The 18,734-nt window shown below is 43.5% G+C and overlaps 1 protein-coding gene across 15 annotated transcripts in view; it reads right to left on the reverse strand.

Annotated features, from left to right (window-relative positions):
* The window catches only part of PSD3 (pleckstrin and Sec7 domain containing 3), a 141,706-nt gene that overhangs the window by 74,425 nt on the left and 48,547 nt on the right, over positions 1-18,734 (reverse strand). For all 15 annotated transcript variants that reach the window (XR_006177929.1, XR_006177936.1, XR_006177937.1 and 12 more), the window contains one exon: positions 15,006-15,095. Coding sequence is in view for 5 of the 15 variants with exons in the window: in XM_042866137.1 (XP_042722071.1) it covers positions 15,006-15,095 (90 nt within the window). In the remaining 10 variants the exon portion in view is untranslated. The remainder of the gene's footprint in view (positions 1-15,005; positions 15,096-18,734) is intronic.

Raw genomic sequence — 18,734 nt, forward strand, 5'->3', positions numbered from 1 at the left:
AGAAATCCTCCCAGCAAATAGACTAGAATTATTCTGGTACCTAATGTGAAAGCATGTCCAAGAGCAGGGTACTTGCAAGACCCAGCCCTTATTTTGGCACATGCCAAGGTAGCAGTATTTAAGTAGGAGACGCTGCATCAGCAACAGACCAAGAACGATGGCCATGCCATAACCATTACTGTTAACACTGTTTCTTAGTTATGGTGAATATGTCTCTCAAAACAGAAATTCCTAGATCAAGACTGAATAGAATATCAGTTATTTCTGTGTGCATCATTCTGATTAAAGCTCTGCAGTTGAGCCTCTGAAATATCATATAAGCTGTAATCTGGCAGAGTGTGATGTGTCAGGAACTCTTGCACAGCAAAAGGATATTTTCAGGATAGCAGAGGAGGTTTCTTTCAGAACAGACAGAAGATTTAGAGAAGGGACAGTACAGGAAGATCTGTGTGCATGCCTGCTTCTTTGCATGTATGCAGACTCAAGACATGGTTAAACATCTTTCTCTGTCCTGGAATACTTCATCCTCATTCAGCATACCTCACCAAATGATTTTATCTTTTAATCCCAAATAGGATCAATTTGCAGAAGGAATAAAATTAGGGGCATATCTGGTCACTGCATAAAGTTCATCCAATCCTTAGAATCACTGAGCATATTTGAGAGGGAGACAGGTATTAAAGCTCTGCCCAGAGGTTCTCAGGTACCTCTCAGTAGTGATGGCATATGGAAAGAAGTGATACTGCATGAAGTGGGGGCTGTTCATCTAGGAAACAAACAACTGTGCTGGGCAAGGAAATGCTGAACACAACCACTGTAGCAGCTGGGCATAGCCTGTGCCACTAACAGACAGGCAATCGTATTCCTATAATCACAGAAGTGATGCATTCCTGATAAATAGTTGACGGCAATGTTTAATCACACATGCAAATAAGACAATGTTTTTATCTAGCATCCATACCTACTATAATACAGACCTGCAGAGAAAGAGCAAAAACTATTTTTCATAATTCCCATTAGATGGATAATCACAAGGATGTTGCTTGCTAACTCAGTCTCCTTTCCTGAAGTTCCAATTAGTATTCAGTAGCAAGTTTTCACTGCTTACTACTGCACCAAGCTCAGTGACAGGGCATTCCTTTAAAGCCCAACCACTACCACCACACACATCCGACCTTTTCCACTTTCAGTCTCTCCTCAAGCCCGGAGATCTTTCTGACTTGACAGCAACTCTGTAATCACTGCAGATTATCCAAAGCCCTTAATTTCTATATAACCTTCTCAACATCATCACCTTCATTCTTGGCAGAGAGAAACACTATAAATATTTAGCTATTTACCTTGCTTTCTTTAGTAGAAAACTCAGAAGAGTTGGAGATTTTCATAGATTTTGACCGATGGGATTGCCGCCAGAGGGATTCTTCTCGGGAGTATTTCACTGAACCTGTGGCTCTCACCCGGACTTTGCTGGTGCTCTGAACACTGTTAACTCCAATCATTTCCAAAAGTGATGGGATGGGATGGGATGGGGGTGAAGAAAGCTAATGGCACTTCCCAATCCCCTGCAGAGGAATTGGAAAAGGTTGTGTCTGGAGAGCCCAGGCTCAAGCAATCAGTGTTTGCTTAAAAAGCACTAGGCTGTTTCCTCCAGCATCTTCAGGCACACTGTTTGGAGCCAGCCTGATTGTTCCAGGCATTGCTCACGTCACTGGATAGGGGAAAAAAAAAAAAAAAAAAGGAAAAAAAAAAAAGAAAAGGGATGACAGAAACTCCACCCCTGCTCCACTCCTCTCTCGAGCACAGACGCCCCCTTCATACACATGCAAGAGGGAGAGGGGAGGAGAGAAAGATGCTGGAACAAATGCCAGCATACCAAGCAAGAGATTCATTTTCAGTTCACACAGCCACACTTCCCTGCCTGCAACAGCCTGCCATGCTCATTACTGTCTGAAATAACAAAGGACACTGCAAAAAGAGTGTTTAATCACCTGCCAGCTACAGGCTTCTGGGTGTTAAAATACTGATGGGTTCTCAAAGCACTGGAGGAACAAGTGAAAGCCCACAGCATCATGATGAAGTCTGGGACACATACAAGCCTCAAGGAGATGCCCCCATTACATCCATCCTCAGTGAATTTGTTCAGCAACCCAAGGTATTCTTAATTCTTGGCCAGGGCCTGTCACTCCAGCAGGGGCTTGGGGAAAAGAGATGCTTTCTCCATGGAGATCTGCAGCAGGTCTGAGAGCAGGCAGCTGTAGGTCCAGCTCTCACCCCGACATTATTGGTATCTGTGATCACATCATTCTACTAGCTTCCTCCAGCTACTAGTATCCTCCAGCTTCACCTTGCTCCTCCCCAGCAGGAAACCCACAAGGCTCCGTGGCTGTGGGGCAATTGCCAGCATCCTTGTGTGCAGCTGGAACTGCTTAAACCTCTCAGTGGGTCAGACATGCTGCCAGCACCTAGAGCTGTGCTCTCCCAGGCGTGGGATAAAGGGAGGCCGACATCAATTGTAACCAGTGCTGTCACCAGGGTGGATGTGTATATAAGGGAAAAGGGAGATGTTTACCTCGATGTTGCAAAAGCACCATCATTTCTGGCTCCTGGAGACCCAGAGCGCAGCAGACTGAACATTGCCATGGCAACATGCTACAATAAGAGAGAACTAACTCTACTATGCTCAGCATGCGGTTGCAGCAGCTGATGGACACATGCTGGGACAGGTGGAGAAGCTCCTACAAGTGCCAAGGCAGGAGCAGTCAAATGGGACATTGTCCTGAACTCTAGAAGGGAAAGCAGATTGTTGAAAAGGCAGCACAAGAAACCAGGGTGCAGGACAGCATGAGGTCCTCACCCTGGCTAACACTGACTTTGGCAACCTGGCCCATGACAGGCAAAGCCAGGCCAGCAACAGGGTCACAGGTCTGGAGGATCCCAGAGCCTGTTGTCCCATCATAATGCACCTACCACCACATGCTCAGGTTCTTTGGAGAAGCCCATAGAGTTATCCCTCATTCTGTCCTCTCCCCAGTGAACCAGCAGCATGCCCCAAGAAGCCAGGCCTTACATTCACCATGTGGCACGCTTACATGCCAGTGGTGACTGCGGCAAAGGACAAGAGGCCACTGCCCTGGCACAAATACCTCACACTGAACCACATTTGCCAGCTAGGTGGATGGCCTCTGGCCTTGTCTCATGCTCAAATCCCACTCAGACTCAGTAGAATCAAGCCAAGAGCTTGCTTAGCCTCCATCTGTGCTGCAGCACCCAGGACTAAATAAGAAGCAGATGAACTGAGTGGGTGTTTTACATAGTTACACTCTCCCACCCTCTTGCAATCAGGCCTGAGAGGACAAATGACTAGACAGCCGCATTACGTTCATAGATGTGTTTTTGTTTGCAGAAGACACCACTCTCTCCCCAGCATGCACCAGCAGTCACCCTTTGATCATGTTACACCAGAGATGCTATAAACACAGATGCTGACTGCAGGCCATGATTGCTGTGGGCAATGCTGAAGGGCAGTGCTCACTGAAGCAGGGAACAAGGAATGAAAACATCAGAACAAAAACTCCCTGAGAAATTTCTGATTCTCCACAGGTCCAGCCTTTATCCTGCTTGACTATTGACTTCTCCCATCTAGTGAAAGAGCAAAATGAATTTCCAATGACAGTCTGGTCAGAAGGGCCATCCCCATCTCACACATAAGCACCACGCTGCAGATGAACTCCAGCCATTCTACACAAACTGACCTTGCAAGGAAGGTAACAGAAGACTCTTCTACTCTGACAACAATCAACTTCATGCTCAAAGCTACTTGCACCACTTCCCAGAAAGCATTTTATGCTACTTAACCCAACTGATATTATCCACTGCTAGTGCAAAAGCTTTTCAAGAAAATCTTCTTAGTGGAAATACGCTCCAATCAAACAGCTCCAGAAGAGCTAAGCAGCAGGTCCCGACAGGTGCTACATAAATGGCCACACATCACTCCCTAACCTACCAGCCCCCCGCCCAGGCAGAATAATCTTGCTCTCAGATTTATAAAGCCACCTCCCCAGGCACCTTCAATGCATCTGAAATAATTATATTCTTTAGGTATCGCATGCAGACCTAGGCCAGTGTGCAACTTACAGAGCAATTTCATTATTAAACACAAGCTAGACTGGATCACCAAAACAATTCTCTTCCCTTGCCAGCATCAACAGCACCTAAGCTGTAGTTCACTATCTAGCATTCTCCAAGCTAAGGTCAGCAGAACCTAAGGCAGGATGGGAACCTGAATTTACAGGAGACCAGGTCTGGTTCAGCGGTAAACAAGAAGCAATCCAAAATATCAAGGGTGACAGGTTGCCTCATGTTCATTTTTTGTTTCCTCTCACCTCAAGACAGAGCATGGAAAACACTTGTAGGCTAATACTCTCAAACACAGAGAGCTCCTTGAGACAATGCTTTTGAAACCATAAGTATCTTTAACCTAGGTTTTTATCAGTGTCCCTAATTTTCATCTGTAAATTTTAATACAGTCATATAAGTCATTTAAGTCTTGACTGAGCGAGTAGACCTGTGTACACAGTAATTGCTTTTTCTCTACGGAAAGATCACTCTTGAACACCAGAGTTCCCAGCATTTTAGAAATATCAAGCAGGATTGATTTGCATCTGTAACTAAACAACAGGGATTTCTGAGGGAGAAAAGAAGTGGGTTGTTAATGTAAAGGTGGATAAAAGTAATTTCTTAAAGGAGGGACTGGTATGTCTGTGCAATACCAGAAAAAAAAATAAAAGCTGTCTGCACCCAATGGAATTTCCAGTTGAGGCAAGAAGCCATGGTCTTCTCTTTGATCAGAGATCAGCAAAGAGTTGGTAGCCAAGGAGCAGAATAGAGATGCTCGTTTGGCATTGAGCAAGAACAGCATGGTGACATCACATGGATGACCTTAAGGACAGTGACCCTATTCATGGGTACCTTCTACCAGCATCTCTAACATGCAAACCATAAGCTTAAAGATGAATTGAAACTTTGGGCTAAAGCAAATGAAGCTGAACCCAGCAACAATACCATCAACAAAAGCTAACAATACACATACACACATCAATTACCTAAAATACACACTCAAGAGTCAGTAATGACATATTTGTGCAGCACAGGAAAGCAGCAGTATTTAACACTGCTTTTATATACTCTTGTTTGCTAAATAAACATTAAATCTTCTTTCATAAGAAGATTGCTTTTCTTCTTTCTTCATGCCTGTTTTGCTCTTCTCCCCAAAAACAGATGTGAAAGGTAAAGTTAATTTTACTGGATAAACTACTCATACGTGATGGCTACAGAACTAAAGCTCAACAACTGATCAACAGTGACACTACTTAACTGACATTACAGTATATTAAAATAATGATTTCTGAGGTCTGATAACCAAGGGGAGCTGACAACTGAGATTAAATCTTAATGTCTCCAACTGCCATCCCTGTTAATAGCAGAAATAGTAGAGCGACAATTTTGTTTTTACATGCATAAGCAACAAGGTCAACACGGAAACCTAATGGTAACAAGTTTTATGCATGGTGAGAGAACAATAGATATCAACTGAAATTTTCAAAATTATCCTCCTAGTTTCCTCCATAAGATAGTTATATTTTCCACTATCTGCAGGAGATTATTACCCAACATTTATAGAGATGCTTGGTTTTACCTCGCTGTCAGCAGATTCACTAGCAAAAAAACACTTGTTGATGTCCTCAAGAAAGAGTCTTTTGCAGGTCATACTGTAGTACTTGTGTGATATAGTCTGAAGGAATCCCTGGAGATGACTGATTTCTCATACAGTATGGAAAGTAATCCTTACAATAGAAACTGGTCAAATTACTACAGCCTGAGGCTATCCCCTGTCAACTAAGCTATTGTAACTGCACTGGCATGTACTTTGAGACCACCTCAACCATGAAACAAAGCACATAAAGTCATAGTACTATAAAAATACAAGCACTGTTCCTATGTGCCCACGAGGGTAACTTAAGATTGTATGTTTTACTTTAGCAGGCTAAAAGCACATCTGTGACAGGCTGACTTGCAGTCACAGATGCTAAGGTTTACTACTGGCTTTTTACATCACTAAGTCACTAAAAGCAGCCTGAGTGAAACCATTTTGGCTGGTGGAATAATCAATCAATTCTAGTACCTCTGTTTCTCCAGAATTCATGCTATACCTTGAGCCAAAATAAATTATTCCTAAGATGTACTGTTTTGCTGAGAATGATGGAAGAGCACAAGTTTAATGGAAAAAGCTCTTTAACAGTAACAGAAATTCAAAGAAACCATGCCCTCTTTACAGTGATTAGCATTACAAGCAAAGGAATGCAGTTACCCATCTTTAGATTCTTCACAGTATATCACAAAACAGCTCAGTGTTGCAGACTGGGGTCTCACTGAGTTCCTTGGCCAAGCAGCATAGTCTTAAGAGGAAAAAAATTTATCTTCCTGCATCATTCTTTTGGAAACTAGGATGTACTGCAAATACAGCTGGCAGAAATGAATGGAGCCATATAATAAGTATCAACTCACAGAGACCACCAAACTCCTTAAGTTAAAGCTGCCAAATATAGCTACAAGAGAGAGCAAGGAAATCTAGAAATCCCTCCCATCCCCCCACAAAAAAACATTCCTAAATGGCCCCAGTAAAGCAAACCGAACACCCTTGCAAAGCCAACTGTCAGCCACAAACAACTGCTGCCTCTATAGCCACAGAGAGCACACTACAGTCAACAACTTAAACCCCTCACCACTCAGCACTCCCCTGGGGACTGCATTAAGAAACAGCCCTTCTTCAATGCCTCCCTGTGATTCACACAGCAAACACAAACACACACCAAAAAAAAAAAAAAAAAAAAAAAAAAAAGAAAAAATCCAGGCCACTTTGAGAGCCACGAAAGTTTCACGTGGGTGTTGCCTGCACTGCATGCCTTTCCCTGTGGCAGGAACAGCCCACAGAGGATACATAGGCATAGCCTCCAGCATCCCTGTCCTCCACCAATGCATACACCTATGAAGGCATGTCTGGCTTGCCTCAGCCGTAGGAGCAAGCCATCACAGCCCTCACAATGCCTGCCAAAGACAATCAGTCAGCAGGGCAGAAAACAGGTGCCTTGGATTTGCCTTGCATTTTTACCAAGATCTTAGAAATATGTTGTCAATCAAAGAAGTAAGATCTCAGTAGGAAACTAGATGTTCCATTTAATATCCATTTAATATTAATATTAAATATTTAATATTAATAAAATGAAATAAATATTGTAAACATATATTTAAAAACACATACAGAAAGTCAAGTGGCAACATAGTACGTTTGCCTGAAAGGAAACAGTGTATCTAGGTCACAGAGAAATCCCATGTCATTGCAAAAGTGTGATGACTAACAGAAGGTAGGAATACCAAAGATTTATGGTAATAATTCCCCAAACTGTTGGAAGTAATGTTTTCTCCTTTTTTTTTTTTTTTTTTTTTTTTTTTTTTTAAATATGGTATAAATTATATTCCTACTCCTTGAATTGCTGTACAGAACTAAAATTTCAAGCAGATCAGTGGGTGGAAGATCAAAGAATGTTTTTCAGAATTTGTTTTCTACCTACATGGAGGTGGGAGTAATATGTCATAGGGACCAAAATGTATGTGTGACATTGTATTAGAGATTTCCCAGCTCAAAAAGAGCCTAAAATTCCTTCTTTAAGGTGGCACAGCACAGCACTGCTGAAGACTACCATTATTCTGTATCCTTCATAGTGACAGCAGAAGAAACGGGAAGGTCCACACAGAAACATCTGTGCTTGGGAGCTGCAAAGCATTTTGGTTAAACTAGAGAAGAACTGACATCCTTGGCTACCCAACAAGATGGAAAAGCTAAACATGAAATGATTCACTCGCCTGATCAACTTGTACAAGATCCTACTGAGACTTTGCATCCACAGATGAAAATCCCTCCCTCTCCCTCCCCAGCATTCTTAGGAGCCTGGTATTGAGCCATGTAATTGCAGCTAGTCCTAGCAGAAAACTCCTGGACAACTGCTTGGATTTCACTTCTTGCTGACATAGAAGGCTGGTGGGCTAGGAGAAATCTTCTGAATAACACTCTAAAAGCACAGAGATAAAAGGCTGGACAGGAAAAATAACTCAGAGAAATGCAGGCCATGGAAGCAGAAACAGACCCATCTCTAAATGCCCACTTCCTACCAGGATAAGCAGTGCCTCAGACCACCTCCAGACCACACAGAAAAATCATCATTCCTGCCTCATCATTACAAAATTTTACACTTTAAGGCCTTTTGAAAGTTTTACCTTCCCTGCTCAGAGGCAGAAAGTCAGTGGAGAGCATTAGACTTCTTTTTATCTTTCATTGCTTTCTTAGACATAATACCTGAGCTTGTTTGGGAGACGCATATAGTTTTGGGGTTTTTAATTTTATATGAATTGAACCAAATTCCAGGAACACAAAATTAAATAGATGTGCATGTCGCCTTGGGCAAAGGAGTGTCAGAATCTATGTTACTAGCAGAACCTAAAGCAGTGTGCACATCACCACAACCTGGCTTAACTGACAGTTCTGCACAGACATGCTTGAGCTGGTTACTATCCTACAGAGGATAAGCTACAACACCCAGTATTACATGCCAAAGCAATCAAAGCTAATCGCTGCAGGAAAGTCCTGACTGAGGATGGAGGAAAGCAAAAGCAATCCAGGTGTTCCCTTCAGTCACTGTTACTGTGGCTCTTGCTGATTGAAAGCAAAGTAGGTTTTCACAAACAACTGTTAAAGACAAGGATTAATGGTTTTATCCTGTGTTCTCTGACTTTTATGCCACTGGATTAGACTCAGTTGTCTCCTAGCAGCTGAAAGAGGCCTTCAGTAACCGATCTTTCATTTCAAACATAAGAAATAGCTGACCCAGAAACATTATCCCAGCAGAAATATTTTAAAAAGGAAAAACTTCATTCTGGAGAGGAACCAAGGAGGTAAGTCCTGATTCCTGCCAAGCAGAATTCTGTCTCTTCTAGGACAGACATTTTCTCCTCTCTCCTCCCATGCCTTGCCCACAGCTGCACAGTGCTCCAGCAATAAACACTGTCCCTTCTGGCATGCTGTTACAAACTCTCGTGAATTTATCAGGCTCTCTTTTCCATTCAGCAATAGCAGGAAGGTGGACATTCCTTGCTGAAGAGCTTTGGCCATAAAATGGAACTGTAGAGACTGCAGATGAACAATTAGGAGTGTACACAGCAGCCTGATTAGTGTGATTTTTTCTGAGTAAACAATATGGGAACAAAAAGTTAGCTTACTGATGCTTATTCTTCATCACAAAACACCTGAAATGATGGGAAAGGATCAAGCAAGACGCCTACAATTGTCTTTTAAATGAGTGTTTGCCTTGGGTGATTTTTAAACAGGGAAAGAGAGGAGGAGAGATAGGAGACAAAGACTGGCAAAAAAAAAAAAAAGAAAAAAGAAAAAAAATTATGCCTTAATTAAAGCACAGGGAACTGACAGTAAAATGAGATAAACTCTACCTTGCAGCTTCTATAGGAAATTGCATATCCCAAGAATCCTAATCAAGAATTAATATCATTTAGGAAATTAAGGGAGATTGGTTCTTCAGAAGAGTTCAGCACCAGTGACTCCCACTTAATTTGGTCACTTGATTACAGCGCTTCTCTGGGAGATAAAGCCCAGCCAAAAACATAGCCTTTGAGAAAAAGCAGATATTTTATGCAGGACTGGAGTCTTATCTCCATCAGCAGTCCCTACTGGGCTCTAGCCAAGTCCCTGTCAAGCATCCCAGCCCCTTCAGCTTGGTGATCTGCCTGATACCTTGGATAAGAGCCACCACCTCCACCAGAAGACACATGGACAGATACACCTTGTGTTCAGTGCTCCTCCTGGGGCACAACAGAGTCACCAGAGTCAGGAGCAGCAGGGGTGTTGCAGATGTACAGAAATGAAGGTAGACTCCTAGTAGCTCCTTCCAGCACAACCCATGCAATTGTGACACAATGAACTCCCATGATTCTCCACAAACAAGTTATCTTAGACACTACAGATGCCAAGGAATTTGGACACATGCGGAACAACACAGGCAGGTGGGATCTCAGCACATGGCCTAACAATCAAGTATTTTTCCTACAATGGAAAGCATCACACAATCAAAGTACTGCCTAACAAATGCAGGGATCCATTTCTTCAGAGATGGCTCTTGGCACACTCTGTAGGATTGAGTCACTTTTCTTCACATAAGAAAGTTCTTTGTTATTGCTTCCCTTATGGAACAAGAAGAAAGAGGAAGACACAATGGCCACCATTTTACCAGCACAGCATTAGGTAGGGCCACACTGCCTGTGGGAAATGAAGCATGGCCAAAATTAGACTATTTTGTCTTTATTAGCCACTCTCACAAAGTGAAGGAAGACAATAGTTACATAACAGTACAATCAGTGGTGATGGTATGACTATATCAAGTTAAAGCTGGTGTGAGCACAAGGAGGAATTAGGCTGCAGTAAGCTAATCTTGCAACGTAGGCACGAGATTCCTGAGGTTCCCGATATTCCCCTAGAGTGACTTCATTTCCCTTCAAAGTTGCTGGATACTAACCATGGCCTGCCTTTCTGCAGGAATAAACGAACAATGATCTGGTAATGGATTCCCTCTGGCTAACAGCCCACAAATTGGATGCAGTTGTTGTTGTAACTATTTCTGATGTGTTCAGCTCACTCTCACTAATGGAGGTGCAGAATCTCTCCTGCTTTTTCACCTTCTACAGTGGCATTTGCAGTAGCTAACCTGGGGTTTCAGGTACACCTGCTCTGAAGAGATCAGTGCTGTGGCTGAGTCTCTCCACGTTTCTTGGTCTTAGTAAAATCTGTCACTTGTCTCCATCTGTAAATGCTGCTAAGAAAGCCATTCACAGTCTACCTTAGGGGTAAGCACTGAGCCCACCCATACCAGAGTACTGCAGCACCAGCCAGAACAAGGGTAGTCACAATTCTTTGTACTCACAAGCCTCCTTCCAAGACTTAGACTCACAATAGCACAGTGACCTTTGCTACAGATCAAAGCTGAAAAGAAAACACTGCTAGTAATTCAGGATCACCTTACCCAGCTTGATACAAAATAAAATTATTTGTATGCTTGGAGTGTGAGAGCTCAGAGCCAAAGAACAGGAGTTACAAAAGGTTTTCTTGACTTTGAAAAATTTCATTTCAATAACCTTAATCTGCCTGGATTTAAAAGGCTTGATTCACCTTTAACACCGGTCAGCCCCACAAAGATAGTCCTGTGATTCAGTGAATCACAGCTTGGGATGCTGCTTCTTATTTACAAGGAGTTGCTTCCACTTTGAAGGTATACAGGAACTCTGCAGTAAGTATAAACTACAACACTCAGGTCTACATGCACTGACAGCACGTAATGAAAATCAGGCTACTGTCTCTACTTCTGGCCTTTACTAGCAGCTGATGGCAGATTAATGGGATGTGTGACAGATGGTCAAACCAGAACTAAAATGGAATAAAATGGAAGGTGCATTTATCTGTCTGCCTGGCAAAGCACTGAATATATGAATACTGCAAGCAGATCTCACAGGGAGAAACACACTGTTAATCAGAGGTTTGGCATACTTGCCATTATGGGTCCTAGCTCTAAAGGCAACCTCAGCTCCAACAGAAGGAGTGAGAAAAAAGGAAAAAGAGATGAGCCATTGTGCAGATGGGTGTACAAAAGTGAAACCATTTTCACTGTTAATGAACAGACAAAAAAACACACAGTGAGTGAAACCATATTAGCATTTCTCATTTGCCTGCTAGCCAGAAGAAAATCCCCATTCCCAAAGCACTGTCAATGATACTGAGAATTATGGTCTGAACAACAATGCCTGATGATGTTTACCACAGTGGCCTTGTTGTTGGGAAAAAATAAAAAATAAAACAAAGGTAGGGTCCTTCATGGGAATAGCAGGGAGAAAAGTGCAATCAGATCTCACATCCAAAGTTTTCTGAGGCTGATCATGTATAAAGAAGAACTGAATTTCCTCACATGTTCATACATGCCCACTGAAAGCCTTTTTTCCCATTCTGACAAAACAAGCACCCAAGGCTACACTTTGTGCTCAGTGGAACTAAGGGAAATTGTAGCAACTGACATGACTTCCGCCTGCAAGCCCTGAGTGTTCTGGATATCTCAAGCACGATTTGCAGCCCTGACTGACTTTGTGTTTCAGACCCACCACAAAAGCTGCAGTGCACTTCCAAGTCCTGGATGAATACCACTTGTAAATCACTTGTTAAGAACCTCTCCCCTGTTCTTGCAATTCCAACACTGCTCAGCTTTGCTTTGGGGCTTGGCTATGCAAAGCTGCAGACTTTGTACAGTGATGAAACGCTCATCTCAGAGCCACGAGGGGAATGCAGGAGGACCAGAGGCAGAAAAGCACAATTACTTCCCAACCACATCGTGGGTGTCAGTATCTCGCTCTCGCAGGGGCACACTGCCACCCTGTGGAAATGGTCCTTCTCTCACAGAAACCTTGAAGAGCTGCAGGGAATCGGCCAGCAGCCTCAGTTGCTTGTCATTAGCCGTCCTGCTAACGCACCAGCAAGCCAAAAGCGCTTCAGCACTGTGCTGAAGCAGGGTTCTGTGAATTTAATTTATTGACGCTAATGCAAATTTAATTTCAGCTAAATCTTTGTAATCACACAACTTGTGTCAGGGTAGCTGCTGTGGACACAGTAATGTAGCAACTGAAATGCATGTTCACTGCCATGCACTCCGCTACTCTTCACCAGTACATTAATAGAACAAGGGGCAGAACATCTAGAATATCTTCAGACAAGTGAGATGACAAACCACAGCTGGGTGCCACATCTGTCCCGAAAGCATTAGGGCAGCATGCAGAGAAAGGCAGAACATCTCAAATGAAGCAGGATGCTGGCACCAGGTTTCTTCCATCCTACTGCCTCCAGTACATCTTGAGTTCCATTCTCTTGCTCTCAGTGGGCTGGCAAAGAGCCAGCCAGTCTCAGCATTAGTCTGAAGGTCAATAATAAACACCAAGATTCAGCCTCAACTGTGTACTTCTGTCAGCAGAAAAATAAACAGCAGGTAAGAACCAGTGGAAATCTCTCCTCAGTACACTCTGAAGGTTATTTAAACACAGCCTGGAGACCTTTTTATTCAATAAGGGCTGCAATTAGCTTGAAAATTAATCTTAACACATCTCTCTATGACAGGGTAAGAAATGAACTTCCATGAAAAAAAATCGAGCGATGCTACTGACAGATGAGCATTGCGTTCAGATCTTAAAAATAAAGATGTGAAAAATAATAACAAGGGGTTTGAGTTTACATTCCTAGTTCCTTACAATGAATCACAGAAACACAAAATTGCCAAGGTTGGAAAAGACCTTCAAGATATCCATACACCTACCACCAATATTTCCCCTCTATACCTTGTCCCTCAGTGTACACCCACACAGTTCTTGAACACTTCCACGGATGGTGACTAAGCCATCTCCCTGGACAGCCCATTTCAGCACCTGACGACTCTTTCTGAGAAGAAATTTTTCCTGATATCCATCCTGAACCTTCCCTGGCACAACACGAGGCCATTCCCTTCTAGTGCTATCGCCAGCCGTGCAGGAAAAGAGGCCCACCCCCACCTCACCACAACCTCCCTTCAGGCAGTTGAGAGAGCAATAAAGTCTCCCCATAGCCTCCTCTTCTCCAGACTGAACAATCGCAGCTCCCTCAGCCACTCCTCATAAGACTTGAGCTCCAGACCCCTCACAGCTTTGTTGTCCTTCTCTGAACACATATGAAGGCCTCAATGTGTGTCTCTTAGTGAGGAGCCCAAAACTGAATACAGTACTCGAGGTTCAGCCCCCCTAGTAATGATTACAGGGGGATGATCACCTCCATGCTCCTGCTGGCTGCACTACTTTTGATACAAGGCAGGAAGCCATTGGCATTCTTGGCCACCTGGGCACACTACTGGCTCGTGTTCAGTCAAGTACCGACCAATGCCCCCCTGGTTCTTTTTTTCCACACAGTCTTCCACTCTACCCCAAGCCTGCAGTGCTGCCTGGGGTTGTTGTGGCCAAAGTGCAGGACCTGGCACTTGGTCTTGTCCTCCCCAGAAAGCTGGAGAAACTACCAATTACCAGAAAACAAAGACTGCCACTTACAGTTACGCAGGTTCATCTGCAATTCACAATAGGCCTTACAAAGCCCACAGAAGAGGCAGCAGTTCTTTTGATTTACCTCAATAGGCTTTGGGTCAGACCTCAGATGCAGCAACCTCTCATTATTATTTCCATTACAAAAAAAAATTATGAACTCTGGTGTATGCACTCCTCTCCTCATTCAAACAGACTGCTGTTTCATGCCAACAATCACACAAAAAGAGAAATGAAACATTCTCATTATTACCGACAATGAAACAAGATCCACCCTTTTCAGCCTCTTTCCCAGTTCTTCAGATTTAACTACTGGCATAAACTTAATGAATAAAATCTGAAGCAAAGCAGTCTGTACCAGACAGCACATTGTAATCTGAAATTACATCTGCTCTGACGTGAAAACCCCAAAGCACCTTTGATGAAAAACCATTCGCCTTCCAGATACACAATTCAGGATTAGTCCTTATGTATTCAATAGTCAGAACCAACTGGCTGCTTCTCTCTGATTCAATCAAGAGACAGCAATCTGAGACTGCATGGCCACCTGAGCTTTTAAGACATATGGCTCTGAAGCTAGCCCCACTGAAGATAGGTCTTGACTGTTCATGCTGCATGTAGTCTCAGTCACCTTCAAGTAAAGGCAGAAGGAAAACAATAGAATATACATTGTATATACTGCATATAGTTTAGGAGAAGAAATACAGTCTGTTTTACAATTCAGAAAACACAAGCAGGGTGTGAGCTGTCTCACTGATACTGAGACCCACATTCTGCAGTTCATTTCTTACCTTCAACAGTTCTTTTTGGAAGTCTTTACCATCGTTCATCCCCTGGAGGTTAGCAATGAATTCTTGGCAGGTCATCTTTTTCCCAATGTTCTGGAAAAGATGACAGAGAAACAAAGCACTACAGCCATGCTACTTCCTAAAATGACATAAACATGCAACATCTCAGATAAATTACATCTCCCAGCTTTAAATCAAGCCCAAGGCAGATGTTACTAAGAAGTCATTCCCAACATTACTTAAAGGCAAGCATCTCTTTGTGAACTTAATTGGAAACAGCAAAGTGCATTTGGGCCCATCTGAATAGAAAAAAGCTAAGTACTGTAGACTAATGAACAGGGTGGTGCTAAAGCTCACTGTTACATGCATTGTGCCTTCCACCCCATGTTTCCAAAGATTCTATCAGTCTCTGAGAGAAAATATTTACTTGATTCTGTTGCAAGGCACAAAGAAACAAAAAACTGAGGCTCTTTCCAGACCTTTCTCTTAGCTTTCCAATCGTCCAGTAGCAACTGCCTTGCAACAGTTAGATACACAGAAGCACCCACTTTCTGAGTCACAGCGCTGAGATTAACTTGAGGTGGAGCTGCTGTCAGTGGAGGATCAGGGGTGTGTTAGGAAAGGTTCTTCACCAGAGGGCAGTAGGCAACCAACAGGCTGCCAGGGCAGTAGCCAAGGCCCCAGCTGCCAGAAATCAAGTAAGTGTTTGGACAACTTCTCAGACATAGGATTTGAATCCTGGGCAGCACTGTACAGAGCCGGGTGTGGACTCAATGATCCGTGGTCTCTTTCAGCTCAGAATGTTCTGATTCTCTGACATTTCCAGGTAATACTTTTTTCTTTTTCTACTTCATTCATCGTCTGAAATTATCCAGCTGAGCCACAGTCTTTCAGCAAGCGCCTGCTGGTCCAAAATCACCTCACGTGGAGGCTTGAGGCTGCCTTAAATTGCTCCTGAATCTCAGTCTCAGTCAGCCATCAGAGAAAGTGCCTGTGCTAGGTCTCCCTAGTGCCCCGTGTGCTAGAAACCCCAAACTTGCATGTGGGAAGCCTTGTGAGCAGACAGAAATGGTAATATCAAATTGATAAAAAAGAAAGCATAAGAAGAAACACGACAGGAACAATGGGAAATCAGGATTCTCCGATGACCACAGTATTTCTACAGATGCCAGAGAGGACAAGGTGGTGAGTCTACTCCATGGTCAGGGTATGCTCTGGCTGCAGAATAAAAACTAACCATAATTTTCTAGGTCAACTGAGAGTTAGCCTCTATCAGGCTACCAAGCTGCAAACCTCCACCTGCAGTACTGTGTCCCAATAAGCAGTGTTGCTGCACTTGCTCCCTCTGACTAATGTAAGTGCATTACAAGGTACCTGCCTTGTTTCTGCATGCAAAACAGACTGCTTACTATTCCCCTGAGGAAGCAGCCTTCCAACTTTATGCCCTCTGCCCTGCCTTGCCAATAAAATGTGAAATATTGACAGCCTACTCTGGAAGAGCTTTATGCAGACAGAAGTTAAAAGCCAAGAAAGGGATGAGTCAGTAACATAGATTATTCAATGCTACAGCTACATGATTACTTGGACTGCTCAACTACTTCCATTCCATAACAGAGGCCTAGAGAAAACTGGGAATTCACCAAACCTTGACTATCAACCCTATCTAATGCAAAGGGAGATTCCACAGTCTTTGGCCACATAGTTCTGCAAAAAGCAGACATGCAGGAATACCCCTACTTCCAGAGGGGCACACAGCGCTTCCCACATCATTAAAGATCTTAACAACATAGTAGGGCTACAACCCTGGCCCTCTGGTTGCTGAATACAGCTCATAAGTGCAGTTTTTGGGCACAAGCTGGAGCTGTTCTCATAAACGTGCAAACACCTTCTTTCTTCCCTGTTACAGATATCAGGCTGTTTCTGTTTGCTTCCTCCATAGCAGTTTGTAATTCTCCACACTGTCCAAGCCCAACTGCAGTATGGTCCAGTTTACTTACTGAGATAATTAGTACTCCAAATGAATGGCTGTTTTGCTTCAGGACCATAGCTAATGTCTCCACACAGTGCCATGCAGGTTCCAAAACATGTGTGTGAAAGTCTAGAGCTACCCTGAACACAGTTACCTCTCTAACATGTTCTTACAGTCTGGATAATGGCCTGCCTGCAGAAAAGCGAGCATGCATCTCCAAGACATAGCTAGCAAAAATGCTGTATTTATGAAGAGAAAGAAGTGTTGTAAAGCAGGGGCAAATAAAGGAAAAAGTAAGAGTTTGTCTACAAGAGTTAAGGGAGGTACAGACTGGAGGCCTTACAAGAAATCGAGCTCACTATGAAACAAAAGTATTTGCAGTTACTTTTAGTATTGTCAGCAACAAAAAAAGCTCAGTGTAGACAAGCTCAAACTCATTTGTTTTCTGCTCTTGTAGAATCATGCTCAGGTCAGGTTGAAGCATTATGTCTTTGTTAGGAAACAGGCAATTAGTATATTTGTGCAAGGAGCTGCATTCCAAGTCAGAAATGCCTAACTTACCAGCTATGCAGAAAAATGAAAAACAGCAAGAAGAATACCAAAATTAAAGGAAATCCCAGAGGGACAGAGAGAAGCAACACATACGCAGAAGTCTGGCAAACATCAGAGCTCCATACATGTAGCTCCACACAGTCTCCAACGTTACACTGTATATCACTCAACCATCCCAGTTTCAGCTGCAAATCAACAGCAGCAAGGAAGGGCCAGAGCACCTCTCTCCCTCCAGTATCTAAAAAAAGCCCACTAAAGAATCACAGAGAGCAATAGGCAACACTGCCAGCTCAGGCACAATATTCAGTCCTCCCTCTGTGTTGTGCCAGGCTGTTTGCTACCCTGTGTAACAGAATACCTGTGCAGGCAGTGCAATGTAATCAAGGGAAGCAGAGAAGGTTGAGAATTACACCAAGGCATGCTCCCCAAATTCCACTCACTGTCTCACGCACTTCTAAGCTAAGGTAAGCCCAGCTTCCAGGGACAAAATTCTTTACAACTCCCCTTCCTCTCCTGCTCCTACTATTTTCAGATCAATGGGATCTTCAATCAATGTGAAGTGGGCATCAAAATCCCTGGAGAAGCATACAGAAGCCTTGGCTTTGTTACCTGCACCCACTACAGAGCTCTGCCCCACAGGGGCTGAGCAATCCTTGCAGACAGACCCACCACCATGTAGCCCAGGTTACCTCTGTCCCCATGGACAAGCCTCTGTCACCTTCTGCCCAACCCAAATCCCTTCTGTGTAAGGACAGAGAACACCTCCCACCACAGGAATACTATGCATAGCAGCCTATTTCAGCACCATGAGTGCTGAAAGACATGTCCTAGGGCTGCTGGCACCTTGCTCCAGTGTGACTAAGAAAATTTCAGCTAGAAAATTACTTCCCCCAGGCAGCCACTGGGGAGAGGCATTTGCTGGGGGAATGCGGGGCTTCAGCTCAGGGTATCCACACCCCTCCTCACTTTCTTGCCTCCAGGCACACTCATAATTACCCTGGCTGAGCAGAACTCTGGTTCTACCAGATCTTCCCTCTGCAGCATAAGGCCTACAACCAACACCTTCCCCTTGTGACTTTCCCAGTTTCTCTTCACTTCTTTTTCTTCTTCCACTTTCCACGTATTTTTACATACTGGAAAGGAGAAATCAATCCCAACAACAGTTCCCCAGTCAGAACCACCTGCCATCATCAGGAAAGGATGGGGATAAG

The sequence above is a fragment of the Lagopus leucura genome, unplaced genomic scaffold (genome assembly GCF_019238085.1).
Source record: "Lagopus leucura isolate 7727_CA_CO unplaced genomic scaffold, USGS_WTPT01 Super-Scaffold_810, whole genome shotgun sequence".
Taxonomy (NCBI): Eukaryota; Metazoa; Chordata; class Aves; order Galliformes; family Phasianidae; genus Lagopus; species Lagopus leucura.